The sequence below is a fragment of the Nerophis ophidion genome, linkage group LG15 (genome assembly GCF_033978795.1).
Source record: "Nerophis ophidion isolate RoL-2023_Sa linkage group LG15, RoL_Noph_v1.0, whole genome shotgun sequence".
In the NCBI taxonomy this organism is placed as follows: Eukaryota; Metazoa; Chordata; class Actinopteri; order Syngnathiformes; family Syngnathidae; genus Nerophis; species Nerophis ophidion.
In genome coordinates this window covers 24,413,216-24,437,013 of record NC_084625.1, presented here as the reverse complement: position 1 = coordinate 24,437,013, position 23,798 = coordinate 24,413,216, and the positions used below count along the sequence as shown (strand labels likewise).

The 23,798-nt window shown below is 40.4% G+C and overlaps 1 protein-coding gene across 5 annotated transcripts; it reads left to right on the top strand.

Annotated features, from left to right (window-relative positions):
- The first annotated feature begins 1,173 nt into the window (after positions 1–1,173).
- Positions 1,174–23,566, top strand: zfhx2 (zinc finger homeobox 2). 5 transcript variants are annotated; one of them, XM_061921887.1, is made up of 6 exons: positions 1,421–1,770; positions 3,976–4,131; positions 6,577–6,596; positions 8,861–8,918; positions 16,839–20,767; positions 20,867–23,566. In XM_061921887.1, the coding sequence occupies exons 5-6, from the start codon at positions 16,928–16,930 to the stop codon at positions 21,254–21,256; spliced, it is 4,230 nt and encodes a 1,409-aa protein (XP_061777871.1). In that variant the 5' UTR covers positions 1,421–1,770; positions 3,976–4,131; positions 6,577–6,596; positions 8,861–8,918; positions 16,839–16,927; the 3' UTR covers positions 21,257–23,566. The 5 variants fall into 5 exon arrangements, with proteins under 5 accessions (XP_061777870.1, XP_061777871.1, XP_061777873.1 ...); XM_061921888.1 differs by lacking the exon at positions 1,421–1,770 and adding an exon at positions 1,979–2,881; XM_061921886.1 differs by lacking the exons at positions 1,421–1,770; positions 6,577–6,596 and adding an exon at positions 1,174–1,340.
- The last annotated feature ends 232 nt before the right edge of the window (positions 23,567–23,798 follow it).

Below are 23,798 nucleotides of genomic sequence, written 5' to 3'. Positions count from 1 at the left end.
TACACAATAATATAGGACAATTTGACAATATCAAAACATATAACTATTATTTCTAATCATATTTATTATAATAATACAATGATAATATAATATACAGGAGGGTATTGGTTGGGGACATCCCTGCGCTGCTGATCCAGCTCCGCTTGTGGTGGTTTCCTGCTGGCCCCACCGTGGACGGGACTCTCTCTGCTGTGTTGGATCCACTTTGGACTGGACTCTCACGGTTGTGTTGGATCCACTATGGATTGAACTTTCACAGTATCATGTTAGAGCCGCTCGACATCCACTGCTTTCGGTTACCCTGGAGAGGGGGGTTGCCCACATATGCGGTCCTTTCCAAGGTTTCTAATAGTCATCATTGTTACCAACGTCCCACTAGGTGTGAGTCCCACCGGGTGTGAGTTTTCCTTGCCCTTATGTGGAGGATGTCGTTGTGGTTTGTGTTGTGGTTTGTACAGCCCTTTGAGACACTAGTGATTTAGGGCTATATAAATAATCATTGATTGATTGAATCATTTTTTGTACATACAAGTGTTTGAGAAAAATAACGTACACAGTGTAAAATGGAACTGGAGATGAAAATTAGCCATTGTTTTAATTTTTTTCAATTTAATTTTGTATTAATTAAATCTCCAAAATAACTTTAAAAAACAGCTAAAATTACAATTGGCTCTCAATTATATCCTTATTTTTTTGCCCCCAATCCCTCCTGTGTTTAAGAAACGTTGCAAATAACACAACAAAAAACATATTTATGACTATAAACACGGACTAAAGGTGAACAATATAAAACTTATCATGCTAGTTTTGCTCTGATACTAATACTACCGTTGGTATCAACATGATTAATAGTAATTGTTTTTGCTGTAACTTTATTTGCTCAAGCTATTGTATGCGATTCACTTGGTTACATTGTAGTATGGGATTTATAAGAGGTTTTACGAATAAGTCAGTGTTTTATTTTGAATGAGGAAAAAATGAAAGGCAAAATCACTCAACCATTCAATCTGCTTAAAAAGTTTAAGTAAAACCAAAACAACAAAACATCGGTATTGGCAATACCGGCCCTGTATTTACTCGGTATCGGATCAACTCTCAAATGTGCAGTATCGCTCAACCCCTGTGTTTACTAGAGGAAAGGAGAGGGCGAACAGAGGGAGGGGAAAGAGAGATCAAAAGAGAGCGAGAGAGAGAGAGAGAGAGGACAAGCAAGAAAACTTTTCACTTGTGAGGATCCACTGAGGACTAGTTTGTGTGTGTGTGTGTTTATACATGTGTGTGTGAGGGAGAGAGAGAGAGAGAGAGAGAAAGAGGGTGTGCTGGAGCGGGCGACCATGCAGGTAAAAAGGCTCTATTAGCTAATTGCTGTCAACTTCATTAAAACGCGGATCAGATAACCGCGGCCGATACGGGAGGGGGACGGTGAAGATAGAGCGTGGCCTGCACCCGATAAACGATCGACGAATTAAGTCTTTAACTAACCTTTTGTAGAAATTCAACATTAAATTCCAAACTTTTCTCCCCCCTCCCCTCTGCGCCGTTTTGCTTCTGTGCTCTTTCGCTTTGCTCCTATTACGCCCCCCCCCCCGCTCTTCCTCTTCAAGCACCTTTGTCGATGTATTTTAATTGCGAGAAGCTTTTTTTACTTCACATTTTAGAGGAGCATGCGTTGATGGGGGATTAAATTAAAAAGGGTTTTTTTTTTGGTGGAAGAGGGGGTGTGGGTTAGCGAGGACGCGTCAAAAAGGAGATCTGCAAGCGGGAGGAGGGGTGAGTGTTTTCTAACACATCTGTAAACGGAGCTCGGGCTCATTAATTAAATGGCTTTAGTCAGGCTAGGCCTCAATTTGCGCTGTTGAGCAGCAGCGGCGGGCGGTGCAAGCTCTACATGCCCGCTCGGCGAGGCACAATCAGCGGGGTAAGGCGACGACTCGAGGCCGAGGCGTTTGATCCGGAGCCCGGGGTAGCGTGTTTTGTCGCCGTGCGTGTTTTGAAGCCGCCGTTACCACCTGGAGATCCAGCGAAAGGGAGTGGAGACTCGCCCCGTCCCAGCTTAATTATCCCAGGCTAGCTAACAGGCGACCTAGCTAAGTGACACGACTTCGAACTCCGCCTTTTATTTACAAGCGATCGGCTTTTGTAACCGCACTTTTCTTTGATCTATTGCCCTTCCGCAAAGGCGCCCGCTTCCATCCTTGATTAATTGTCGGTTAGAGCGGCCACAGACGCCTCCTGCACACCGCGACCATAGCTAGCTAGCGAGCTAGCTAGCTAATTGACTCGCGTCTGCTAGGCTAATTAGTCCGCTCGCTAATTAGCCGACATCAGCGCACTAAACCTCCATCTAAGTCCGCTGTTCGATTGCGTTCCTCGTCGCTGTTTTAAATCGTCCGATGGGCGATGTGCGAATGTTATCTGCTCACATTTAATCCTGCTAGCGTGCTAATTGGCGTGACGAGGAAGTGAGGCTCCTAGCAGTGGAGATAGTTCGCCTCATGGGCAAGTTTTGTGTTGTCTTTGTCGCATTTCAAGGCGTTTAAAATGCATTTGTGCTGTGTGGTAAACGTGTATGGTTGTAAAAAATAAGTGTTCAAAGCAGTAATAATATGGACATAAGCTGTGTTGGTAGATATGCGTGGCAGTGAAGTATATATGCTTTGTATTGTTGTTATCTTCTCGAAATACAACGGTGTTGTTACTGTAAAGTAGATCTTATTCGATTGTTCCTACTAATTAATAACAGGCCACATTTATTATGCTGTCATATTCTAAGAGCAACAAGTGTGTTAACTTACTATCTATCTGCAAATGACATGTTCAATCATCCATAGAAGGGAATTTTAAGCTTTGGAAACCTTCAAAGTTTACCACGCTTTGTTCTGTGAATCTGGTTCATTTCCGAAGTGTTCAACTGTTAAAATGTTCCTAATAGGAGGGAGCCTTCCTAAAACCTTAATTAACTGTTAACCTTTAAATCTGCCCTTTGAAGTAGGCCATCAAGCTTTGAGCAACTGTTTGAAAGTCTGTAATAGATATTTAATCATTTAATTACTGATCATTGTACTAAGCAGTCTTTTATATGGTTATTAGCTTTGTTGTTCAGTTCAGTTAGTTTATTTGGAACACACATACGATACAATGTAATGCATCACATATTTACAGTTGTTTCACTAAAGCAGTGGTTCTCAACCTTTTTTCAGTGATGTACCCCCTGTGAACATTTTTTTTTAAATTCAAGTACACCCTGATTAGAGCAAAGCATTTTTGGTTGAAAAAAAAGAGATACAGAAGTAAAATACAGCACTATGTCATCAGTTTCTGATTTATTAAAGTGTATAACAGTGCAAAATATTGCTCATTTGTAGTGGTCTTTCTTGAACTATTTGGAAAAAAAGATTTACAAATAACTAAAAACTTGTTAAAAAATTAACAAGTGATTCAATTATAAACAAAGATTTCTACACGTAGAAGTAATCATCAACTTAAAGTGCCCTCTTTGGGGATTGCAATAGAGATCCATCTGGATTCATGAACTTAATTCTAAACATCACAAAAAAAGAAATCTTTAACATCAATGTTTATGGAACATGTCCACAAACAATCTAGCCATAAACACTGAATATTGCATTGTTGCATTTCAATTCACAGTTTATGAACTTACATTCATATTTTGTTGAAGTATTATTCAATAAATATATTTATAAAGGATTTTTGAATTCTTGCTATTTTTAAGAATATTAAAAAAAAAATCTCACGTACCTCTTGGCATACCTTCAAGTACCCCCAGGGGTACGCGTACCCCCATTTGAGAACCACTGCATTACAGCATGCCCTAAAAGGAGTAGGAAGAAGCAGAGCTTATTGTTTTCCAGAGTAAAATCTGTTTAGATGCTTTGACATTGAATGTTGCACTGTGCATTGTAAGGTGTTGGAACCCTGAGTTTTAAAGTTTCAATACTATTTTTGTTTTGTCAGGAGTGTGAGGAGAAGGTGAGCAGTAACAGCAATGGGACAACAGAGTGGCTGTGCCCTTTGTGCCAAAAAGGGCAAGCTGACAGAGGCTCCCTGTCGCAACACCTCACCAACCAACACAGCGTGCTCCCAAACTGTCTTGACAAACTGCTAGACATTGTGAGTATGAAAACCAGCAACACTGCCAAACCTGATTGTCTCTTATAAATCAAGTCTAGTAAAAACAACAGTTTTAGCCAGTTCTTTTGGGTAAACATTAGATAATACAATCCTTTTGTGAGGATTATGTTAAAGTTGAACGTTGATTCAGCTGCTCTTAATCAAATTCATCTAAATTTGCAAGTTCTTGTTTTATTTTATTTTTACTTAATTTTATTTTTTAACCTACTATTTCACATTAGGGAATTCAGAGATGTGCAAACAATGTTTACAGTCGGATACCATTAGTTAGACACAAGACTGGCATACATTCCTACTTTTTTTGTTACATTATGCCTTTTATTTTATGTTTCCTGTTTGTTTGAATTGTGTTTCTACAATGCGCTGCTGGCCAATTAAACAAAAGCCACAGGCTGCAAATGGCTCCCACGCATTACTTTGGACTCCCCTGCTATAAGAGTGACTTTAAGCCTGAGCAGATAACACATTTTTCTGGACGATACATCGGCCAAAAAGTTATTGTAGATAAACGATATTATTGTCAACTTTATTTTGAGCCAAAATTAGGCACTAATTTAATCGTAATCGGTGTCTCCCATACATGTACTTGATGATGAAAGCCCACTAAGGCAAAATAGAAGCCGGCCCACATTTAAAAAACGAGGGTTGTTTGCGTGAAAACAAATTAACTTAATGTATTGTAGTATCCAGAAGAAGTCTCACAAAGTCTGATGCTCTATTGGACTTTTATTGCCAGTCTTTTTCTAACAACGCACCCAATTCAAATCAGGGCTGTAGCTATACCAATATTTTGGTACTGATACCAAAATGTATTTCAATACAAATGAAGTGGACCACAAAAAATTTAATTATCGGCTTTATTTTAACAGAACATGATCGAGGATAGGCTCCAGCCCCCCCGCGACCCTGACAGGGACAAGCGGTAAAAAATGGATGGATGGATCTTATGAGCCATCAAACATATGTTTCTTATTGCAACAGAAATGGCAAGTTTGACATTAAATAACATAGTGAAAATACGAGACAACTTCTCTTTCAGTAGTAACTAAGCAAACGGATTACAAAGGCTCCTAATTTGGCTGCTGACGTATGCAGCAACATAATGTATAATTTCTGATATTTTGTCAAAATTAGGAGGGACAAGTGATAGACAATGGATGGAATGTTAATGTACTTGCTCATTTACTGTTATTATCTGGTAACTGCTGTTTTTACACATTCCATCAACACTTAAAATGTAACACGCATCTATTCTTCTGCTGGTACTGAGAGCAATTGACAGATTGAGAGTGAATTCTTTTGTACCCTGTTCGGAAGCGACGAACACAGAAAAAAATCACACACAGACATGGCAGACATGATTGATTTAATCAATTATTGACTAAAGACATGACATCAACTCGGTGAGAAACCGCAACTTTCGTCAACAATTAGCTTTTTAGCTTCTTTCCTTGCGAGCAAACCATGTATTTGCAAAATGTATTTAAATACTTTTAAAAATTAAGGGAACCACAGACAACATGTTAGTTTTGGCTTTATTTTAATGAAAAATCTAATGATATATTGAACATATGTTTCTGATTGCAATAAAATAAGAATTGCGGCATTAAACAAGATACTGAACATACTAGACCACTTCTCTTTTAGTAGTAAGTAAGCAAACAAAGGCTCCTAATTTGGCTGTTGACATATGCAGTGACATTGTCATTTCACATTGTAAAATGTTGTCAAAATTATGAGTGACAAGCTGCAGAAAAAAGATTAATAATCTACTTGTTCATCCACTGTTAATATCTGCCTACTTTCTGTTTTGACACATTCAATTTACAATTTTGTTAAAATGTAACAAGCACTTCGTATGTTTGGGTACTTTACATAAGTTTTGGATGGTACTACAAATTGTGGTATCAATCGAATACCAAGTTGTTACAGTGACAAACATTGGTCATATTTAAAGTTCTCCTGCTTCCAGGGACGTATTTCCTGAGTTTATAAACAATTAACAATGACAAAAGATTTTGAGATAATAATAAATATCGATGTAATCATTGTGGTATTGACTATATACGGCTCTTGTATTTGGTATCATTACAGCCGAAGTCTGTTTAGATCCACCCACGGCATTTGTTTACATTCAGGAGCGCTAGCTTGTTGTTAGCTATTGTATATTCCTACGGTGTATAGGTATTCCTCGTCCTGAGGGATGATACTTGTGAGAAAAGTAGTTTGTCGCCATGGAGGCACGGATTATGAATTTAGAAGTAGCTAAAACACTGCCAACTGCGGATGGATGTTAGCCGCTACCCCTTTAACCATGTTTAAAACACCTCTATTAGAGCGGCGCGTCATAGTGTGAAAAGCTTCACCTTTATCGTTTGTCTTTTAAGCCAAAATATGTCCATTCTCCCTCTTGTGTCTCCACAGATTCTGCTTCCAAGTACACCGTACGTATGCATTGCCTAACATGCGCTTCTTACTCGTTTTACCAGCAATGTTACGACGCCGTCATGTATTTTTCAAAAGTATTATAGTACCATTTTAATTAATTGGAACCTGTATACCGTACAACCCTAGTTGGAAGTAATCAACGCGTTATGACGGCCGTTTTTCTTACAAAAGTTGATCCAAAGTCAGAGGCGGCACAGGTGGGCTTGTACACCGGCTAAATAATTTCTACACACATATGTAATAGTCTAAATGCGTGCAAAGTATGACAAGTGCATATATATTGCCAGATCCGCAATATGTCCGCAGATACTGTGCCAACTCACCCCATTCATGTATATACAAACACACAACTGTCTCTGTTGTATTGTCTGCAGCATCATGTCCCCGAGCCCGCCCGATCGTTACCATAGTTACCAAAACAAGTTGTAGCAAAAAATAAATGCAAAGAAAATCAGTGTTAATGAGAGTACTTATTCATCAGTGTATTATTCAGAGGTGACTGCAGGGACAAACAATAGTTTGCTGAAATGTGTGTGCTGGTTGTAATATTGTTTATGCTGTAATAAGCCTGCATAAAATATACAAGATGACTTTCAAAACAAAACAATTACTTCCCATCATTAGTCAGTCACACTTAGGTCATTTTAAATCTTTATTTATAAACGCAATACTCTTGTGATAACGGTGCAATATGTAATAATGTGGCCAGGAATGGTACTGCAATCACTGTCAAATTATGTTGTCCCCTCCCTCTCTCCCTGACTGAGGTTGCCAGATATGCAGCCAAATCCAGCTCGATCGACTGGAACTTCAAATATCCACTACCTCTTACTAGGAGTTGAGGTGCTGGCACCATAGTAGCTGAATAGACAAGCGTTTTGTCAATAACAAATCTCTAACAAACACATTTTACACAGAATTAGGCTATTTTCAGGAAGAAGTATGTCATGCCTGCATACGATATCACAACAAATGGCAATCATATGGTTATTTTCAGTACTATCAGAAAAAAACTAAAACAAGCTACAGCCAAAGCTAGCTATGGTTATACTGGTGAAAATAAGTAGAGCATGCTTAACAGCCTAATGCTTTCCCAAAATTAAAGAGGAGACATTTTAGGAAGGTAATAGGCTACACAAATGAGGAATTATTTTATCATGTGATTTGGCTGTCTCCATACGTTTCACATTGCCATGATGACAGCCGGGGAAATGTTGGAACCCATTTCCTCAGCGTGTCAGCATATTGAGATCGAAATAGGCACTGACAGTACCCATATCCACATAGGTTTTTACTTGTCGAAAATATATTGTGTTCTGTCAGTTCGAATACACATCGACATACAGGCTAACGGGTATATATTTCCCCTGTCAGCCAATATGTTGATCTGTCATTGACCGGGCTAGCATGTTAAGCATTATTCTTGGAGCCAAGCGCCATCACACTTGCGCGAACATACATAGCTTCTTTAGACAAGGCCATAGACTGTATTGGACGATATAGTTTACGTACGAAATGTCCATTTCAATTTATTACAAGTAGTAGGTCAGGCATTTGCGTTTTCTATCAAGGAGGAAATTGGCAAGTTTCACGTCAGATGCAAACATTTTCTCCGCTTTCAATCGTTTGCATCTTACAAAGGCATCGTGATACAAATCCTTGTTTTGTTCCTGGCTTTGTCATGAATAAGTTGAGAATCGTAACAAGGCATTTTGGATTTACTAAGGTGTGACATGTTTAGTAACTTTACCAGTGGCAGTAGCCAGATGAAGAGGGCGGTGTGTAACTGGCTACCTGGATGTGATACACACACAAACTTTCTAATTGGTCAAATGGTAAAGGGCGGTACATCAAAATGAAAACAATAACATTATTTCTGGGCTGTAAATCTAATTTAGAAATAAGCATATCGTGGCTGAACTACTGTCATCAGTTATAGAGGTATTTGAAAATAACATGATTTATTAATGCCATTTGACATATCAGAACCATTTAATGATGACTTGACATTAAATATTTACTTATGGCTTTTTTAAACAAAACTGCTGGATAAAGGTAGTGTGCTGTATAGTATGTGTGCCTTTTAGGGGTAATTACGAATTTATAGACATAACATCTTTATGTTTAATCCAACCACATAGTATTGAGTCACACCCAAATTTAGCGGCATTGAAAGTTTACTTGGCATTTAAAGATTCTGCCTTTTTTTTTTTTTTTTTTTTAAGATTTTGCTGACACTCTTTTCATTTTCTTTTGACAGTCCGTTCTCAAACAAGAGGCGAGGGAAGAAGAGAGAAAAGGCGCTCTAAATACTTCAGGTAATTCCCTTATTTTGAAAAAAGCAAACAAAAAAAACCCGTTATGGACCGTGTGCTCAGATAGTGGAGCGACAGCGCCAGCATTTTGAGGGTTCCTGGTTCCATTCCAGATTCCCCCATGTTAGTCATGACCGTTGTGTCCTTGAGCAAGATACTTCACCCACCTTGCTCCCACTGCCACTCACACTGGTGTATGAATGTGATTGAATGTTTGGTGATGGTCGGAGGGGCCATATGCACAAATTTGCATCCAAGCTTCTGTCATTCTACTCCAGGGCATGAAAACCCCCCAACAAGTAACGTTAAAAAACCCCCATTGTGTTTACTTGTTGATATAATAAAACACAGAGCAGTTTTGCTAATTAAGATGAAGTCTAATAAACAAGCGTTGTTTTTCTCCAACACCACCATGTGGTTCAGTGCAACAGTTTGGCCAACAAAAATATACAAGAGTGATACCTCTCACATCTAATACACAATCTTTGTGCCTAACTGACAACTCAGCGTTTTGTCACTTCGCAGCCTGCGTTCAAATCAATGAGATGACAAAACATTTTATTTAATTTTATCGAAACACTGACAAAGTTAGCAATTAAATAAAGGACGAGTGAGCATCCCAGTAAACAAACAGCAAGACTTTATAAACAAGTTGTGGCAATGCTAGGAATGCAATGGTAAACGGTATAATGATAAACGGCGATAAAATTCTCGACTGTTAGTAGTACCTTTTTAAATTTTTAATTACCGAAAAATCACCATTTGTCACTGCATTTTAGGCAACGCAGCTTACTTCCGGAAATGTAGCCACAGCAGCGCTGGCGCACGCGCACATGCGTCGTGCAGCTTGAAAAAACATGGCAAAAGACAACTATTCAGGCTTTGCTACAGAGATTTTCCTTTGGAGTAAACAGAGCCAAGCGCTTGGTTTAACTTCATTTTCCCTCATGGAGTCTCCGTGGAGTCTCGGCATGCGTTTGAGAGCGCATTGCTGTTGGACAATATTAGAGACAGACCTATTTGTCTCACTCTAAAAGTATACAACGTAGGAGAAAACTATTTGATGTTGCTTTAAATTTCTCAATAGAGCTGCTGTGACAGAGTTAATGATGTGAGGAAACATGCAGCAGGTGATGTGTCAGGAGTGTTGCCACAACTTGTATATAAAGTCTTTAGTTTGTTTAGTGGGATGCTCACTTGTCCTTTTATTTAGCTGAAAACTTTATCAGTGTTCAAATAACAAATACTAGTTTTAATGTTTGGTCATCCTATTGAACTGAACGCAGCAGGCTGGGAAGATTGTGTATTCGATGTGAGAGGTATCACTACTGTTACATTTTTGTTGGCCAAAGTGTTGGTTGTGTTGGAGAAGAACGCTTGTTAAGACTGTATTTGTATTAGCCAAACTGCTTTGTGTTTTACTTTGATATTAAAAAGTAAACGGCACATTTTTTTACATGTTTTTTCATTTCATAATTATTTGAAAAAAGTCGTGTGACATAGAATGTTAGTATTTTATTGTTTATAGATAATTCCTATGACATATTTCTTCTTAAAATCTTAAGGATCTATCATGATACAACATGTAAAAATAAATGTACATAACTTAAAGAATACCTCTTTATCAAAATGTAAAAACAGAGATAAAGGCATCATGTAATGACAAAAAGATGACATGTTGATACTTGGCTATTAATGAACAAAAAAAACAATATTTGTCTTTAGATGTATGGATAACCTTTTTATTCGACTTTACAAAATACACCATGGTGTCCTGTTCACACCTCAACACTGTTTTGTCTAACATAATGAATAATCATGATTTCAATATTGATAAAAGTAGTTTTAATTATTATTTTGGCCATAATGGTGCAGCCCTATGTGTAAGACGAGATGTCATACATGAACACTTTCTATCTATGTGGACCAAAAAGTGCAGTTATGTCTTATGGCCATTAGGTGCCACCTTGCAAAATTCTTAATTTTTGTATTTTTTTGAAATCTCTTATGTCCATAATGTGCCATCTTGCACAATGTTCTTATTTATTTTATTTATTTTTTCTACCATATTACTTTGTTTATAATGCTTTTGTTCCTTTTATATGCACATTCATTTTCGACTTGAGGTCCATGAAACAGCGAATTTATCTACAATAATGTTTCTTCAACAAAGGAAATCATTTTTAATGTGTTTTTCTTTTTTTATAAAACTTGGTTAAAACATTTCAATTAAATTATTTTTTAAATGTTGAACAGATTGTAAAATACAGCGATAGTGATAACCGTGATAATTTTGGTCACAATGACCGTGACAAGACATTCATACCTGTGACATCCCTATTCCCTACACATCGCCTGCTGTATGTTTCCTCACGTCATTAACTCTCCAAAACAGCAGGTGAGAGAAAGACAATGCGTTGCGCTTTAAAAATGAAAGCAAAATCAAATATTTTTCTCCTTTACGGTATACTTTGTATGTGGGACAAATGGGTCCGTCTCCAATATTGTCCACACCTGCCGCCATCTAATTACAGCTGTGGGGTCTTGAATGTACGCTGACATATGCGGAAGGGAAGCGAGTGAAATGAAGTGAAACAAAGCGATTGTCTTAGTTTACTCAGAGGGAAAATCTTTGGAGCAAAGTATGTGTTACTATATAGTTATTTTCCACCATGTTTTTCTCAAGCCAAACGGCGTTGGTGTGCATACGCCGGCACTGCTGTGGCTCTTGTTTTCAGGAAGTGAGCGGTGTTGCCTGAAATGCATTTAAAAAAAAAAAAAAAAAAATTAAATGACGGTTTTCTGTAAATTAAAACTTTAACGGTAACCTGTAACTGTCTGGAATTTTACGACAGTTTATCATTACACCGTTTACCGTCATATCCCTATTTACCAATATCCATGTGTAAATGTGGAGTGAATGAAGGATTTATGGCTTTGATTGTCTAGAAAAGCCTTACATAAATATAATCAACTATTATTATTATTTTTATTTTTATTTAAGAACTAGGGTTGTCACAATACCAGAATTTCAGTAATCGATATGCCTGAATTTCCACAATTTTCAATACTTATTTGAAAACATGATTAATAAACAACTGTATCTATATACTACTTAAATGAAACTAACAAACTGAAATATTTGAAATGTTTTTTACAAACAATTAAAATTTAGGTAGCAGCTGCCACAAAGTAGGAAACTTACACTATATTGCCAAAAGTATTTGGCCACCCATCCAAATGATCAGAATCAGGTGTCCTAATCACTTGACCCGGCCACCGGTGTATAAAATCAAGCATTTAGGCATGGAGACTTTGTACAAATATTTGTGAAAGAATGGGCCACTCTCAGAAGCGCAGTGATTTCCAGCGTGGAACTGTCATAGGATGCCACCTGTGCAACAAATGCAGTCGTGAAATTTCCTCGCTCCTAAATATTCCAAAGTCAACTGTGGGCTTTTTTATAAGAAAATGGAAGGGTTTGGGAACAACAACACAGCCACAAAGTGGTAGGCCACGTAAACTGAAAGAGAGGGGTCAGCGGATGCTGAAGCGCATAGTGCAAAGAGTAAGCCGACTTTCTGCACAGTCAGTTGCTACAGAGCCCCAAACTTCATGTGACCTTAAAATTAGTGAAGTGAAGTGAATTATATTCATATAGCGCTTTTAGTCCAGTGACTCAAAGCGCTTTACATTGTGAAACCCAATATCTAAGTTACATTTTTAAACCAGTGTATGTGGCACCGTAGCAGGTGGGTTAAGTGTCTTGCCCAAGGACACAACGGTTTTGACTAGGATGGCGGAAGCAGGGATCGAACCAGGAACTTTCAAGTTGCTGGCGCGGCCACTCTACCAACTGAGCTACACCGCCCACGTACTGTACGCAGAGAGCTTCATGGAATGGGTTTCCATGGCCGAGCAGCGGCATCTAAGCCATACATCACCAAGTCCAATGCAAAGCGTTGTATGCAGTGGTGTGCAGCTTGTCGTCACTGGACTGTAGAGCAGCTCTCTGGAGTGATGAATCACGCTTTTTCATCTGGCAATCTGATGGACGAGTCTGGGTTTTAAGGTTGCCAGGAGGCTATGTTCAGGAAGAAGTATGTCATGCCTGCGTACAATATCACATAAAATGGCAATCATATGGTTATTGTCAGTACTATCAGGAAAAAATAAAACAAGCTACAACCAAAGCTAGCTATGTTTATACTGGCGAAAATAAGTAAAGCATGCCTAGCAGCCTAATGAACGCCCAAAATGAAAGAGGAGATATTTCAGCAAGGTATGCCTATTGGCTACACAAATGAGGAGTTATTTTTATCATGTGATTTGGCTGTCTCCATACGTTTCACATTGCCCATTATGACACCTGTGCAAATGTTGGAACCCATTTCCTCAGCGTGTCAGCATATTGAGAACGAAATAGGCACTGACACTACCCATATCCGTTTTATTTGTTGAAAATAAATTTCGTCCTGTCAGTTCGAATACACATCGACACACAGGCTAACGGATATATATTCCCCCTGTTAGCCATATGTCAATGTGTCATTGACCAGGCTAGTATGCTAAGCATTACACTTGGAGCAAAGCGTCATCACATTTGCATGAACATACAAGCTTTGTTAGACAAGGTCATAGACTGTACTAGACAATATAGTTTACATACGAAATGTCCATTTCCATTTATTACAAGTAAAAGAAAAGGCAAATGCCTGGGTTTGGAGGTTTCCAGGTGAACGGTACATTGTGGACTGCATTGTGCCAAGTGTGAAATTTGGTGGAAGAGAGATTATGTTGTGGGGTTGTTTTTCAGGAGTTGGGCTTGGCCCCTTAGTTCTAGTGAAAGGAACATTGAAAGCTCCAGGATACAAAAACATTTTGAACAATTCCATGCTCCCAACATTGTGGGAACAGTTTGGAGCGGGCACCTTCCTCTTCCAACATGACTGTGCGCCAGAGCACAAATCAAGATCCACAAAGACATGGATGACAGAGTCAGGTGTGGATGAACTTGACTGGCCTACACAGAGTCCTGACCTGAACCTGATAAAACACCTTTGGGATGAATTTGAACAAAGACTGAGAGCCAGGCTTTCTCCACCTGCATCAATGTGTGATCTCACCAATGCACTTTTGGAAGAATGGTGGAAAATTCCTCTAAACACACTCCGCAACCTTATGGACAACCTTCCCAGAAGCGTTGAAGATGTAATAGCTGCAAAAGGTGGACTGACTTCATACTGAACCCTATGGGTTAGGAATGGGATGGCACTTCAAGTTCATACAAACCCTGTTTTCATATGAATTGGGAAATTGTGTTTGATGTAAGTATAAATGGAATACAATGATTTGCAAATCCTTTTCAACCCATATTCAACTGAATGCACTACAAAGACAAGATATTTGATGTTCAAACTCATAAACTTTATTTTTTTTTTTGCAAATAATATTTAGCTTAGAATTTCATGGCTGCAACACGTGCCAAAGTAGTTGGGAAGGGGCATGTTCACCACTGTGTTACATCACCTTTTCTTTTAACAACACTCAAACGTTTGGGAACTGAGGAAACTAATTGTTGAAGCTTTGAAAGTGGAATTCTTTCCCATTCTTGTTTTATGTAGAGCTTCAGTCGTTCAACAGTCCGGGGTCTCCACTGTCGTATTTTACGCTTCATAATGCGCCACACATTTTCGATGGGAAACAGGTCTGGACTGCATGCGGTCCAGGAAATTACCCACACTCTTTTTTTACAAAGCCACGCTGTTGTAACACGTGCTGAATGTGGCTTGGCATTGTCTTGCTGAAATAACCAGGGGCGTCTATGGAAAAAAAGGCGCTTAGATGTTAGCATATGTTGTTCCAAAACCTGTATGTACCTTTCAGCATTAATGGTGCCTTCACAGATGTGTAAGTAACTCATACCTTGGGCACCAATGCACCCCCATACCATCACAGATGCTGGCTTTTGAACTTTGCGTCGATAAGTCTGGATGGTTCGCTTCCCTTTTGGTCCGGATGACACGATGTCCAATATTTCCCAAAAATATTTGACATGTGGACTCGTCAGACCACAGAACACAGAACACTTTTCCACTTTGCATCAGTCCATCTTAGATGATCTCGGGCCCAGAGAAGCCGGCGGCGTTTCTGGATGTTGTTGATAAATGGCTTTCGCTTTGCATAGTAGAGCTTTAACTTGCACTTACAGATGTAGCGACAAACTGTATTTAGTGACAGTGTTTTTTTTTTAAGTGTTCCTGAGCCCATGTGGTGATATCCTTTAGAGATTGATGTTGGTTTTTGATAGAGCGGCGCCTGAGGGATTGAAGGTCACGGTCATTCAATGTTGGTTTCCCGGGCCATGCCGCTTACGTGGAGTGATTTCTCCAGATTCTCTGAACCTTTTGATGATATTATGGACCGGAGATTTTGAAATCCCTACATTTTTGGCAATTGTACTTTGAGAAACGTTGTTCTTAAACTGTTTGACTATTTGCTCACGCAGGTTGTGGACAAAGGGGTGTACCTCGCCCCATCCTGTCTTGTGAAAGACTGAGCATTGTTTGGGAAGCTGTTTTTATAGCCTATCATGGCACCCACCTGTTCCCAATTAGCCTGCACACCTGTGGGATGTTCCAAATAAGTGTTTAATGAGCATTCCTGAACTTTACCAGTATTTATTGCCACCTTTCCCAACTTCTTTGTCACGTGTTGCTGGCATCAAATTGTAAAGTTAATGATTATTTGCCCAAAAAAATTGTTTATCAGTTTGAACATCAAATATGTTGTCTTTGTAGCATATTCAACTGAATATGGGTTGAAAATGATTTGCAAATCATTGTATTCCGTTTATATTTACATCCAACACAATTTCCCAACTCATATGGAAACGGGGTTTGTATGTGAGTCAAGGCAGGTGGCCAAATACTTTTGGCAATATAGTGTACATCCCAAAAAATAACTGCAATTTGTATCAAAAACAATAATGTGCGTATAAATATGTTCATAAGTACCAAAAATCAACTATTTTACATTGGAAAAAAGACTATAAAATAAAGTATTTGTAATGAAATGAGCTAAAATATACATTGAGACAAATCTTTCTTTATTTCCTTTTAGTATGCACATTTCACCTTTTTTTTTAAAATTACGTTATGCCTTTTTAATTCATTTTTGGTTTTTGTTCATTCTTTTCCACAATGTGCCACACCACTGGTTTATGTATTTAACCAGACAGGCAAAGTGTTGCTAAATGTCTAATTGTGTCTTTTTAGCAATTAAAGAGGTGATAAAGGTTGGGTGTCAACTTTGTGGAGGTTTTAAAGCACACTCCCTGGGTTTGTGGAGGCGAATCTCTGCTCACACTTGCGCGGTGAATACTTTGCCTTGATTAGCAAATAAATGCAGGACATAATACACTTCTACATTTTTGTTTCACTTTTAATGCATCCTTTCATAAGCAGGTATTTTGTGAAGCTTACGATGCAAGTTATCTTGCATCCGGCCACAGTTTCATTATAATTTCTTTATGAGCGAGGGCGAAATGAAAGCACCAAAACTGCATTGGTGACAGGTTGAGACAAATTTATTCAAATCACTGGCTCTTTTTCTTTGGTGCTGACTGCTCGGTGCTTAGACGTCAATAATTGACTTAGCTTGCCAAGAAAAAAGTGTACAGTCTTCGGAACTAACAATATGGAAAAAAGACAGTATCAATGTAATTTTTGTGTGTAGCTAACAAATGTATCTATATATTTTGACAACCCTATTAAAAGCTATGTCATGTAGTGATATGCCTGTATTTTTTTTGCTTTCTTGTTAGAATTAAGATTAGTGATTTAATTTAAACTGTGATTGTCTTATTTGACTGATTATGGGACATTTATCCTGTTTATTTCATGTGTTTATCTGTTTTATCAGCTGCAGTTTGTCCACAAGAGAGGCCGCCTGAAGACATCTCTTTGGAACCCCTTCAACCTAGTTTAGACGCTACCCATAAAGATAAGGAGATGGAAGAAGAGAGAATGTTGGACCGGAAGGCAGTTGAAGCTGAACCGCAGCCAGAAGATGAGGCAAATGAAATCGCAGAAGCAAATGAGCAAAATGCGGTAGAAAATGAAGATGGCAGTCCAAAGTCTGCGCTTGATAACGGCATGCCTGGGGAGAATAACGCTCGCTCATTCAAATGCAGCGCCTGCCTGGAAACCTTTACCAGCCGAACTGCCCTGAGTGTTCATTATTACTCTGCGTCGCATATTCAGAAATTGACGACAATACAAGGTTGCGAAGCTGACTCTCAATCTGTGTCTGCCCTTACTCGGCCATATGTCTCAAACAAACCCTACCAGTGTGCTGTATGTCGAGTATCATACAATCATTCTATCACCCTTGAGAGCCATCTCAAGTCTGTCTTGCATCAGACCCGCAGTCGGAATGCTGCAAACAACGCAGTCAGTAGTGGTGGAGGCAGCACCACCAGTACTCCAAACATTGTAGTGAGTACTGCTGCAAGTGGAAGCAGTCAGTTGGCCACCGGCACCACCAAATGTGCTACACCTGGAACCGTGATGGTGACCACAGCAAACACAGAGCAGATCCAAACTTCCCAAGCGGCCCCCTCTCTCATCGCCCCATCTGTAGCCTCACCCCAGGCTGTCTCTGCCTTTCTCACCCTCCTCACATCCAGCCCAAGTGCTTTGTCACACCCCCTCATTCCGTTTGCGCCTAGTGCTGGCACAGACGCAGCTCAGATTGTGCCTCAGCCTCACATGGTCATGCCCTTGATCCTGAATGGCCTCCAAGCCCAGCAATGCCCCGAGAACCAGCAGGGACAGCTCCTTACCCAGTGTGTGCCATTGGTGGGTCTCAATGCAGCACAGCAAGCTCTCCTGACCCAAAGACTTAGCATGTTACAGCACCAGTGGCCTCCTGTTGCTGTTCCAACTAATACACCAGCAGCCCCAGAGCAGCAAAAAACGAGTGTTAAGCAGGAGAGTAGTGGGGCTGAAGAACATATGACGGATGGGGTTCGCATCAAGACAGAGAAACCTGAAGAAGAGAGTGATAAAATGAGGGACCCTTGGAAAGCACCAACAGATGGCAAAACCTCGACTCACCAGGTGGACATGGAAGTTGAAAAGCCAGCAAGTCCAGGTCCCTCCCCTGCTGCCATAGAGAAAAGTGTCCATGACAACAACCTCTCACCTTCTCCATCAATGCCTAGCAACTCAAGTTACAGCCCTGTACATTTAAGTCTTACGCTCAGCCCTGATTCCACTCCACAAAAATCCCAAGCAAATACCGGTCTGAGCGCTTCTGCTCGTACGCCGAAATCAAGCCCCGTCGCCTTAAGTAACCAGTTTCGGCTACGTTGCAATAACATGGTATCGGTTTATCCAGAACTTCCAGTGTTGTCCGAGTTCCAGTCAGAGGTTCTTTGGGCTTTCTTCGAGTCACGGAGCGAGGCGGATGCTGCAAGTCCTCCCCGTGAGGATTGCGAGGCGCTAGGACGAGAGGTAGGGCTTTCTGAGGAAGAGGTGCGCCAATGGCTGTGCCAAGCCAGAAATGCCAAACAGAGACAGAGAGCAACAGAGCATGCACACGAACAAGGTTTGTCAGAATCTGCAAGGACCACTCAAGGGAGCGACAATGACTATGATGACGACGAAAACTCACTGATTATAGCAGAGGAGGAGGAAGAGGATGATGATGCTGACATGTCAGGCAGTCAGGCAATGGATTTGTCAAGTACAAAAAGGCGGCGTGTACAGAAACGGTCCGGAAAGAAAGGTCAGGGAGCTTCCTGCCTGACTTCTGACTCTGAGAATGAGGTGTACACTTCTGTGATTGTGTCAGATGAGGAAGGTCAGAATGAAAGTTTGCGAGAGGCCCCCAAAAGCCCTGCTAAAGACGAAGTGCAACCTAATGTCCATAGTGACAAAGGAGTTATTGGAGGAAAAGTCTTGCGCTCCACAACTGTGTTTCTCTCAGATGCAGAGGATGATGATGAAGATGAAGATGGGGGAGGTAACCATCGGCCCAGGAAGAAAAAACGAAAAGGGGAGTTTGAACATGAGATGGAAGTGAAAAGAGAGAGACAGGATCCGGATGTGGACCTCGAGCTGGAGGCCCAAGCGGATCCTCCAAGTTCACAGCCCTACTCCATCGACCAGATTCCTACTGCTATTCATTCCCTTCCTCTGTCTCTCACACCTTTTTCCACACAATTCCTGAGTCCTTATGTCCTCTCGCTTGCTCCATCACTAGTTGGAGTTGGGAGCAAACTACCAGTCTTTTCCAACTCAACCTCTTCTCTTGTATCACAGTCACTATCTTCCATCAACCAAACTTCTCAATATTTGTCCAATGGCTTTGACTCTGAGACTGCACTGGATCTCAGTATGGGAAAAAATAATTCATCCTCCTGTCTGGCCGACAAAAACTCGTTACAAAAAGGGGCGTGGCTGGATGGACTTGGCCTGAGGCCCACATCCCAAGGTCTGGTTGTGGTTCAGGTTAAACCCGACTCTCTCACCACCATGACCTCTTCAAACACTAGTATGAATCTGGTCAACAGCAATAACATGTCCAAGTCCATTATTTACACGAAAGCAGCCGAGAAAACGAATTCTGCATTTTTAGATAATGAAAAAGAGAAGGACAAGAACCCTGAGCAGCCACAGCAGAGGAGGGCCAAAGGGAGAAGATACCACGATATGCGGCGCTCGAGGACCATCATCCAAGCAGAACAACTCGACATTCTGTATGGATGCTACTTCAAAGATCCAAACCCTGGAAAACATGAGTTTGAACAGATCGCAGAATGGGTTCGCCTTCCCAAAAAAGTGGTTCAGATATGGTTCCAGAACATGAGGGCGAGGGAACGTAAGGGTGAGGTCCGATTCATCAGTGACGGAACTCTGGCAGCAGTTGGTAAACCTCTCATCAAATTCACCTGGCCTCTTTCCAAACCCATTTTCTCCAACAAGCTTGTCCAAGACAACAGTGGAAGCATCACCAGTGCTCCAATTGTGCGAACGCTCATTCGACCCGAGTGCAAACCTGCTAATATGGTGAAAAAAACCACCCCTGTTCCGATCAAGCCCAAGGAGGTTGTTGCTTCTTCTACCGTCTCTGTGGTGAGCAGCACTGCCTCTGCAATGCCAAAGACCAAGCTTGAAACCACCAGCAATGTTACCATGGTCCAAGTTGCACCCAGCATCAATGCCCCCATCCTTTTAGCATCTCCCAAGGATCTTGTTTCCATCGCCCCACGACCTGATCAGCAAAAGCAATTACAAGAGGAGAGTGAGGAGGAAAAAACGGATGAGGAGGGAGACGATGAGAATGACACGGGTCCTCCGGTAACAAACCGCATGGTACCCAAGCTGACGACAGCTACCAATAACAGGCCTGAGCTGCCCCAGAAACAGAATGGCCTTAAGTACTTTACCTCTAAGGTCCCAATCAAAATCAACACGCTCTCCAGAGAGCAACTGGGTCTTCCTGCTCGTACCATCCTTCCTCCCCCCACTCCCACCATCGCACCAGTCAGCCCAAACATCCCTGTTTCAACCAAGGTGGTCAGGCCAGCCCCTGTTGTGGTGGCTAAACCCGCTCCCCCGGAAAACAGCTTCCTCACCCACTCTTCCAGCCGCAGGCCACGCACACACCTGTCCTCCCTGCAGCTCTACATTCTGCAGTCCTGCTATGAGACTTGTGCCCACCCTAACGCCATCGAGTGCGAGGCCCTCGGCACGTCGCTCAGCCTGCCCCTCAAGGTGGTCCAGATCTGGTTCCAAAACACCAGAGCTAAGGAGAAGCGCTGGAGGCTGCAACAGGAGAAACTGGTAAGACATTTTGGCATTATGATATTTAATAACAAAGGTCTGATGTTAACAATTATGTTCATTTCTTCTCGTCTACCCACTCTTCCATGTACTCCTCAGTCTCTATCATGTGGTGGGAAGGTGGACATGAGCTCAGGAAGCTACCTGCAGTACACCGCTCTCAAAGCCAATCGCCCCATCATGCCTAAACCTGTACAGCTTAACTTTACTGAATCCCCAGCTTCCCCGGGGACTGGCCAGTTGGGGCCGAGGGAGGTCCTGACAGGCTGCTGCACGGTCTGCAAAGTCTCGTTTAAATCTGGGGCCGCTGCGAGGGCCCACGTCTTCTCCCCACATCACCTCACAATGCTGCGAACCACTGACTTTGGCCAGCCGGGGACGTTCGTCAACAAGAACGGAACTAGTAGCGCTGTAGCTATCCCCGGTGCAAGTTCTGGAATCGAGGTCGTCCTCGAGTTGCCTCCATCTTCGGCCACCAGCAAAAGCTAAAAAAAACCCCTCTCAGATCAGGATTGATCTGAACACTGACTATCGGACCCGCTTGGGCTCCTCAAATTTTATTAAACAAGTTTGAGCACTATTCCTTCTCAAAACCTAACTTCATTGTTTTTTTGTTTTGTTTTTTTGGAAGTTATCTTTTTCCACACCCCCCATATCAACATGGACGGATTGACCCGGAATCAAACAGAGCAAAGAACTCTTCCTATGCTGCTTCTGATCTCGTCAGTTGCTGCACAAGTGATGGATATGTATTTTAATTCTCTCACAACTTTGTCCTTTTTTGTTTAATTTCAAGACCTTCCTACAAAATGAAGGCATTCAAACTTGCCATGTTAAGAGACTGAAGCAGAGGCCTTTTGGTCCTTTGGAAGCAGAAAGTCACTATTTGGGATTACACAAAATACTCACATCAATAACTTTCACTTTACTCCTGTGGAATATTCTATTTGTTTCCTTTTTACCTCCTTAGGAAAGCTTGCGTGGGTATAAGATGAATGGACTTAACAAATGTGATGACTGTCACATTTTTATTTGTGATCTGGGGAGTGTACTCATTTGGGAAATAATAATGGTACTTCAGAGTGATAGGAGAGGGCTTTTAAATTTCCCGCCACCCATATATAGTTTTCATGACAATCCAAACAGGTTATAGTAAAGACGAGAAACTTGGCATACCGCACTTTGACACATTTTACATAGTTTGAAATGTTTTTTAGCATTCTAATGCAAGTGTCTTTTTATGGAAAGATGCATTCATGCATGTTGGATGCCTTAATATAAATTGTGAAAAAAATTGATTAATTTTTTTTTGTTGCTAATATCTTGAAACATGCTTTAGGTGTAAGCATATTGGGCAAGAGGTTATAAACACGAAAGAGCTCTGTCCACAATGGCTTTTTACACACTTTAGGGCCGGGAGTAGATCTGAATGTCATTTTTTTGATAGAATATAGCAAGTCCTGCCTGTAAAGATGTTGCCAGCTTTTCTCCCTCTCAGCCAAGGACAAAAAAATGACAAACCCATGTGTTTTTTGCAAATAATCTTTGATCCTGTGGATTTCCAATTCCCACCCAAAAGACATGTTGTGTAATATGTCTCATTTTAAAAGAAGCGCTCTTCAAAACTGGCAGAAAGTTTTTTGTTTTTTTTTTTACCACAGATTTAGGACAACCTTAAAAAGGGTCCTTGTTTTTTCCCAATTGACTGGCATGTAAGTTTTGAGTCATATTCAGAATAGTATAAATTGCTCTACAAACAAAATCCATAGCACCCCCTCTAACTTGTGCAGTCGCTAATTCTGGTAACGCACATGTTGTGTAATGGGATGTGATCTGTTCAAACCATACAAGGGAGGAAGTTGGGTATTATTAATATCCTTAAGGCATAATGGATGCTCCATTCTAGGAAGTACATTGGGGAACATTGTATTCATTTTGACAGAGTTAATAAGATGGTGCTGTGTTGAAGGACACAACTTACTAAATGTTTTTCCTTCAGTTTGTATATTAATGTTGCTATTGATAGTTTTAACACAAATGCAAACCTAAAATGATCTTTTTGTAAATGAAATATATTAAAAGTAACTGATATTCCAAAGTAATTCTTTTTTTCCCGCTTTCTGTCATTTAAAAAAAAAAAAAAAGAAAACCAAAAAGCAATCTTAAGGTGGCTTTGAGAGCAGGAGAGGTGTTCACAAATGCAAACTGTAAAGAACATCCCACATCGTGACACTTGCACTAGTCCACTATATTTGCACAAGCTACAGACATTTCAAAAAAACGAACGCAGCCATTATAAATGCAAACCGAAAACAATTAAGTTACTCGGTGTGTGTCTTCATGAATTCTCAAAATGTGTGTCTGTTGGAAACTATCTTGTATGTAAAACTTAAGGCTATGAGTGCTTGAACCTCAAGACTGGGATAACACACACATACACGGTGTTGCACTGTCCAAATTAGATTAGAGTTTTTATGGAGATCTGCTTTTTATTATCTTACATTTCATTCTCACTTTGATTATCACTAGTGTGTTAACTGTTTTACTACTTATTACCATTATTCATTACTCATGCTGTTTTGATTATCCATTCATCATTATTTTATGCCACCTCTCTGCTCAGACCGAGTATGGTATTCCTCTGAATATTGAACAATAATAGTGGCAGTGTTGTTGTGTTGTTGACGCCTGATTACGTTTTTTTCCCCCCTCCTCACTGTATCTTGCCTTTTTTGTGTTTGGTCTCCATTATGCTTTCTTTGATATACAGAAAAATAAAACCAGTTGAACATGATACAATAGGTTTTAAGTGTTTTTATTGACTTCAGTTTTACACAAATACTTTTTCTATTTTAATGAAGCTGTTTTGAACTTATAGAAAGAAAATTACAATTTATAAATAAATGTATAAATCCAACAAAAATGTTTTTCAATGCAATACTATGTGTATATGTGGGTTCTTCCGAGGATGTCGTATTGGTTTGTGCAGCCCTTTGAGACACTTGTGATTTAGGGCAATATAAATAAACAT

Bases quoted from the DNA above. Each gene is read 5' to 3' on its own strand.
- zfhx2 (XM_061921885.1), top strand. From the start codon at position 1,889: ATGCCCGCTCGGCGAGGCACAATCAGCGGG. The intron at 8,919-16,838 runs GTAATTCCCTTA...CTGTTTTATCAG, and splicing joins AGGCGCTCTAAATACTTCAG to CTGCAGTTTGTCCACAAGAG. The intron at 20,768-20,866 runs GTAAGACATTTT...TGTACTCCTCAG, and splicing joins GGCTGCAACAGGAGAAACTG to TCTCTATCATGTGGTGGGAA.